At 37.0% G+C, this 7,659-nt stretch overlaps 1 protein-coding gene across 1 annotated transcript in view; it reads left to right on the top strand.

The window, feature by feature from the left end:
• Nucleotides 1–6,236: 6,236 nt before the first annotated feature.
• Nucleotides 6,237–7,659, top strand: part of LOC110033438 (probable protein phosphatase 2C 75) — a 2,507-nt gene continuing 1,084 nt past the window's right edge. Inside the window, exons 1-2 of the mRNA XM_020737449.1 lie at nt 6,237–6,897; nt 7,389–7,651. Coding sequence (XP_020593108.1) covers nt 6,406–6,897; nt 7,389–7,651 — 755 coding nt within the window. The 5' untranslated portion in view covers nt 6,237–6,405. The remainder of the gene's footprint in view (nt 6,898–7,388; nt 7,652–7,659) is intronic.

Raw genomic sequence — 7,659 nt, forward strand, 5'->3', positions numbered from 1 at the left:
TAATAGATTATAGTGATATTAGGCTAAAAAAAAAAAGACATTGGTTAGATTTATAAATATAAGTAATCGGGTGCTATGCGTGTAAATGCTCCCACCTAATATTTTTCAAATCGTAGAAAACCAAAACTACTCTTCCAGTCATGAAATGCGAGTCAGTAATTCGTCGCCACGCCCATCGTAACCATCCGACTCACGACCAAACCCATCCACATCATCCCACGTGGCGATTCCAGCATCACGTCTATCCTTCGACAGCGTACGGCGGGCTCTCGCGGGCCCCACCAACGCCCACCCGCCCGCGTCCCCCGCATCCGCCGCAAAACAAATCCGAGATCTCCTCATACGTGCCGAGCAGCGAGCCACGTGCCGCCGATGCGTTGAAAAGAGCCGAGGATTGAACGGAGGGAAAACTATTCAGTGGGGCCCGCAACGCATGCCTTCGTGGGCCCCCATGTACGGCCTTGCTGGTAGACTAATGTGGATCTGTTGGGCTCGCCCAGCAGGGGGAGGTGAACACGTGTCGAAATTTCGGAGAGGCGGAACTGAGGCGCTATCTCGGAACAGTTCGTGGAGCCTTCCGTCAAGTTTCTTGCTTTTTCTCACGCGAGATTTTGGAGTTTGGGCCGATTGCTACGTAAAGGTTTTAAAATTCTCGGCTTTTTTGCTGAATGAAGTTTAGAGTGGGTGTTAATGGTGTTTGGTGAGTGGTACCCGGTCAGCCATTTCCTTGTTTACGTGTAACACTGAGATTATACATATAAGATATTTCTAAATTTCATTCCAATATTACGTGTTTTCGTATTGTTTTGATTATATCTATAATTTTTTAATAAAAAAAATTGAGCGATCATCACATTTCTCTTAAATAAATAAATTATCATCATCAATTCTTATATATGTTACTATGTGATGGGTGCTAAAAATTTTGTGGCGTTAAACTAATAGATTATTATTTTAGCATTGTCCGAAAATTCAGCACACACAGATAAAAGAAAAGAAGTAAGCAGGAAGATACACATCGATTTTTTACATAAAAACCCTTGAAAGCGCGAAAACAATGGGGCCAAGCTCAGTTGAAATAATGCATTATGAATGATGAGTACACATGTCTATTTCTATACTAAAACAAGGAAGATAAAATTACAAAGTTGTATAACTAGAATCTGGCTGCAGTTCTTGTTGACAGCATGTAGCAATGATCATTATTGATTGTAGTTGAGATAGTAGTCTGTCGTGAGTGTTGTAGATGGTTGCTCCAGAAACGTTGATTAGCCAAAGAAATAATAGTAATCAGTTGCGATAATTGTGGACCACATAAGTCGTAGTGGCGATTATTAATGACGTTCGTAGGCTGTGTTCCGGAGTCGAGAGTTGCGCAAGCTGTGAATCATGTAGGCTGTAAGGACGAGTATGAATGATGCCGTAAGGACAAGTATGAATGATGTTTGTATGCTGTGGAGGCCGGAGTCGAGAGCTACATGAGCTGATGACCACGTATGTTATTATCGGCACTTAGATTGTATTGACGAGCTCTTGTCCCACAGAAGGGAAATGATTATTGGATTTTTCAAGTTATAACATTGACTGAAGGTGTTTGCTTGGTGGTGGTCGACGACGGTCAGCGGTGGACAACGGAGGTCAGCAGCGGTCAACGGTGATCGACAGCTATCGACGATGGTCAATGACGGTCGACGGTGGTCAACGACAGTAAACTGTGATGCTTAAATGTAGCTCCTCCTCAAGACTTCAGGTTCTATATCTAGGCTTCAGTTCTCTCTCATGTGAGATGTGTGGGTCTATTTATAATGTTTTGAATGATATTAATATAAAAATATGATTGTTTTGATCAAATGGTTCGGATAACTTCCTTCAATTAGATAGTGTTTAATGGATGTTTGGATATCTTAATGATGTCAGAATTGAGTGATCTTACTCTTTTTGGATTCGTCTTGTCGAGATGCTCGATTCGACTATAAAATTGCTAGATTTGACGACTGTTTAACCTTCCAAAAGTGTCCAAAAAACTTCCAAGAATGGTTTAATGACTTGACCTGGGCTTGATTTGAATCAGATTGGAATCGAATTGTACTGACTTTGATATCATTAGTGTCGTCTCATCGAGCCGGTTAGTTTGACAATAAGTTTGTTGAAATCAAAGCTCTAATGAGTTTTTATCAAGGTTTGAGCATCCTATGCTTAAAATATTATCTCAAGATCTGTGTCATGCTTTGACATTTATGACGGATAATGAAAATTTGTTGGTGGTGTATCACTATATATGGTTTGATATTATTCATTTTGAATAATAAAATTGATGTGTGCGGAAAGATTTGTGACGATGGAGTGATTATTTAGTGTCTTAGAGTTGCACAAAAATTCTGCACTAATATAAATAAAATGCTCGACATGATGCTCCACTTGCACAAAAATTCAACACTTATTTAGTGTCTTAGCAATTTTCAAAGTCCTTCGTTACACAATGTTTAGCACAACACGATGCTTCATATAATGCTCCACTACTCCGTGAAATTGGCCACTACTTCTTACGATGCTTCGTTGCTCTACAAAGTTAGTCGCTACTCCGGATAACACTTCGTTACTCCATAATGTTGATAAATGTTCAACAAGGTGCATCATTACTCTTCAATTTTGCTCGCTACTTCGTACGCTGCTCCGTCACTTTACAGCGTACGACACAATTCCGCAGAGTACATCATGATTCAACAAGAGCTTCGTTGCAATGAGTAAGGAAGCAGCTAACTAGCGGTGATCAGATGCATCAGGAGCAGGAAGCGTTCACATGAAACTTCAGAGTAGGAAAATGGACTTCGACTTCTCTTCTTGATTCTCCTACAAGCTCGGGTCTTTGTCCTCTTTCATGAATGGGGTAGGGCTCCATTTATGTAATATATTTGACCTTCCAATAATGCACTATAATCTTCTTAAAATGGTTTAACTGGTCAATCTGGCCTTGTTTTGTATTTGATTGGACCAACGTTGGTTTCATTGTGTTTGTCTCGTTGAGTTAATCAGTTTGACTATAAGTTTACTGAAATTAGAGTTCTGGATAATTTTTAATTGAAGTTTAAATGTCTCTTGCTAAGAGAATTGCTTCAAGACTCATGTCAAATGAAAAATTTTGTTGACGACGTATCAGTTGCCCCTTGTTTTCAGACAAAACTAGCTTTGATGCTTGAAAATACAAAAAATTTAGATTTTTTATTTTTTTTTATTTTCTTCTTCTGTATTTTTTTTTTGCTTTTGTGAGTGTGCGTGTTTGTGTGTTAACAACAACACGTAACCCATTTGACAAGCCACACAATTTTCCTTTGCTAAGGTCTCGAGTTTGAGTCCTGACTTTCGTAATATTAATGATTTCGGTAAACTTTATACTATTTCTTGGAAGAATTTCACTCTTCCCAAACATTTGGGGGGATTGGGCCTTCCCTCTTTGGACAATATTAATATTATGTATAAAAAATAAAATTATTTGGAAATGTTCTAATCATCATTCTTACTTGAAAGATTGGTTTTTTTTATAATTATGGTTCGTTTTTACATGATGTTAATTATTGTTCTTCTTCTTTCTGGAAATAACTTGTTAGAATTGCCTCTAAATTCAAATATTATTTTAACTTTAATGTTACTAGAATTCTTCTATGTTCTTTTATTTTGATGCCTGGTTTAATGATAATTTTCTTTTGGAAACTTATGGGGATTTAGTTTTTGATTGGTTTAGCATTCCTTACAATTCTAAACTTAAAGAGGTTATTTACAATAATACTTATAACTTGTCATCAACTCAACTTGTGCCTACTGTTTGTATTGATTTAGTTAATAAAATTGTTATTACTAATTATATGACTTGTTCTTTGAAGAATGGTCTAGTTTTTTCTCATAAAAACGTTTATCACTCTCTTTACACTCCTCATGCTTCTGTTAATTGAAATAAATTGGTTTGGTTTAAATGTTTTTCTTTAAGATATGCTCTTCTTGTTATGAAAGGCTTCAAAACCTCAGATGTTCTTACTATTAGAGGTTTTCATTTTAATCGTATTTATATTTTAATAGCATTGAATCTCATGATCATTTATTTTTTGAATGTCCTTATTCTCATGGCCTTATAAAAATTGTTTATTAATTAGTAATATTTTAATTGCCCCTTGAAATATATTTCAAGTTATTTATTATGCTGATAACTTCTCTTGTAAGATTTCTTAAAGATTTTATTTATTAGCTTTACAAGTTTTTACTCATGTGATTTGGTTTGAAAGGAATTATAGGGTATTTCATAACATTTCTAAATCTATTGATTTTAATAAGCATTATATTCATTGGTTAATCGATTATAAGTACAGGAAATGAAAGTCTAAAAGTGATATCCCTGATTTTATCATTCGTTTTTATAATTTAGGTTGATTTTTATTTTTCTATTTTTTGTCTTTACTTTTAGAGATTGTCAGTTAGCTTCCTTTATTTTGTTTTTTTTTCCCATTTTGTTGTTTCCTTTTTGGTTGTCCTTGGGTTTTTGGCCATTTCCTTTAGTTTATGGCCTTGTTTAGGTTCATGCTTAGAGGTGCTCTTTCATTCTATTTTTCTTTGTTATTCTTTATCTTTGGTTAATGTTTTTAGTTTTGTTTTGGTTGCTGAGCTTATGTGTGGCTGGTCTGCTTTGCTTTGTTTCGACTCATATTTGTTTGTTTCAGTTAGCAGTTAAATTGTTTTACTTTGTGGCTCTGTGATAATCTTTATTATGTTTTGGTGATTATAGTTTTTTTCAGATCTTTTTATTCTATGTTTCTGTTTTGGTTATTGTCCTGTCTTTGTAATTTAGATTGCTGATGTCACTGAATTTTTTTGAGGTTGTTTGCTTTTTCTGTTTATATTTTTCTGATAATCTCAAAAACTCTCTTCATCTTTACTTTTATGGTCTTGTCCTTAGGTTTAAGCTATGATGTGCCCAATCATTCTTTGTTATTTTACCATTATATAGTGTCTATATATTAGTATTCTCTTTTTTATATAAATCTGGATGAAAATTTACTTTTCAACTATTTTTTTTGGAAGAATTTATGCTAAGATATGATCTCTTTAGTCTCTAGTCAAATTTCATAGCCTTGTTATGGGCTTAGTTAGAATTTTGCTCCTTTTTACAGTTTCTATTTTCTTCTTATACGATGTTTTGTTTTTCTTTACTTCCTTTTATTTTTGTCTGCCTTAGGTGTGCTGTTATTTTTTTTATAAGCTTAGATACTCATTTGATCCTTACTTTTTTTGGCCTTGTCCTTGGTTTAAGCAATGATGTGTCCATTCATTCTATGTTATTTTGCCATTTTTTACTGATTTTTTTTAGTATTCTCCTTTTTATGTAAATTTGGATGAAAGTTTACTTTTCAACTATTTATTTTGGAAGGATTTATGCTAATATATGATCTCTGTAGTCTCTGATTAGAATTTCAGTCTTGTTATAGGCTTAACTGGGCTTAATTTTTATTCCTTTCTACTTATTCTCGTTTCTACTAATATGATGTGTTGTCATTCCTTGCTATCTTTTAACCTTGTTTACCTCAGGTGCCTTGAGGTCCTTGAGGTTCTTTGAAGACCCTTTCCTCAGTTATGGAGATTGGATTTTCAAGCTTTTCAAGTTCTCTCTGGTTGTTGTCTGATTCTTTGGCTTTGTGAATCTATGGAAGCTTTTTTTGAGCATGAGGATTGGATTTTCAAATTATTCATTCCCTTTTGATTTAATGAATGTCTACTTTGAAGATGTTGGGACTTTAGATGTTTACTAGTTCGTATTCATTGTTTTTGTTTGTTTTCCTCTCTTTTCATATAATTTTGTTTATTTTCTTGTATCTATATTTTTATATATTTTTTTATGTTAATATTAGTTCCTCACTTTTTCTCACAAAAAATTAATTTATTATTATTATTATAAATTAGGGACGTAGATAGATTCATAGATCCTCAGCCCAACAGTAAATTTTTTTTTAAACATTAAAAAAATAAATTTAATATGAATGATTTAATATCGTAAATGGCATTAAAAATGATAAAATCTTGCCGATATAATACAATAAAGGAAGCAACGCACATCGCCACTCGTGTACGTGTCGATCGACAACCACGTATCGGATGGCAACGGGTAGTTCGGGCAGCCCCGTGAACTGACCGTGGTATTTGGCGAATAAATAAGATGGCCAACGACGACTGCGTTCCTTTCTCTTTCCCCTAGATGCTAATATATTCTTCTTCTTCTCCCTGAAAATTCGGTGGTTTAAACCCGTAGCGGTATTCCGGCGACTTGTTCTGTAAAACCTTGCTGGAGATGATGGTCGAGAACGATAGGAATAGGGATCCTCCATCTTCGATAGAAGTTTTGAATCTGGTCGCTCACCGGTTTTCATGGTTGATTTGTACGTAGACATGTCCGGCGAAGACGAATCCGATAATAAATGCCGGCACGCTCGACGCCGGAGGATCGAGATAAGAAGGAATGTGAACTTTGCTGGCGAGGCTTCGCAGTCAGTGGCGAGCCCCCATCGGGCGGGAAAGAGGTTATACACTAATGAAATGGATGTTTCAGGTGTTGAAAAGAGAAGCCCGACCGCGAACACAAACTCGCACTCCCGGGCGCCTACGGGTTTTTCCTTCGTTGAGTCATCCCAGTTCTCTGCATCTTCTTCCGTGGATGACGTTGAATCGCCAGTTGTCGGGTCATCTTCCGGCCGGAAGCTGGAAATGAATACCCCTATTGCCTTCGGTTCTGTTTCACTAACTGGTCGTGCGCGGGAAATGGAGGACGCTGTTTCTGTCCGCCCAGGATTCTTCCAGTTCCTGGACGGCAGCTTTCCCCTACATTTTTTCGGTGTCTTCGATGGTCATGGCGGCTCGCATGTAATCTCTGCTCCAACCTTCTTTTCCTCTCAGCATCTGCGACTGGCACTCTTACTTATTTCTAAACTGATTCTACTGTCGTATTTCTGGAGTTAAAATTTTGCTTAATTTGTTTTCTACATTTTATTCAAAAGCAGCCCAGCTTCGCCCTCAGGGCTTATGAAGATGGTACTGGAAACAATATTTACAATTTAAGGAAAAAACAAGACAGAAATGATCGCCATGTTTTTTCTATTCTATATTTTGCATTTCGATCAATTTTATACCTAGTGTTTGCCCCTCGGGTTTTTTGTCATTTCAAATTTGAGCGGTCATTAAGGCTGCATTTCGTACGATAATTCTCGTGGCTTACGATCACCTGCTGCTGTTTTCAGAAAGTAACATTGGTATCAATCGATCATTGCTTTTCAACAGTTGTCCTTTTACTCCTATGCGGTGCCCATAGTCTTATTCCCAGCATAGATTGTTTGGTTCTATTCTCTTAAATGCAGGTTTCGGCTCTGTGCAAGGAGAGGATGCACTCTCTTCTTTCAGAAGAGCTAATGAGAGCGCCTGAGCATGATAAACCTGCCGATACAGAAGAGACTAGGTGGAGATCGGCGGTGGAGCGGTGCTTCGTGCGAATGGATCAACTTGCGCTTTCAGCGTGCGCGTGCGGGCGGGTGGGTGAACCACTTTGCCGTTGTGATCGCTCCGGGATCGAGTCTGAGATAGTTGGCTCAACAGCCGTGATCGCTGTGATCCGCGGCCGGCGGCCCCACC

Source organism: Phalaenopsis equestris, unplaced genomic scaffold, assembly GCF_001263595.1.
Source record: "Phalaenopsis equestris unplaced genomic scaffold, ASM126359v1 Scaffold000002, whole genome shotgun sequence".
Taxonomy (NCBI): domain Eukaryota; kingdom Viridiplantae; phylum Streptophyta; class Magnoliopsida; order Asparagales; family Orchidaceae; genus Phalaenopsis; species Phalaenopsis equestris.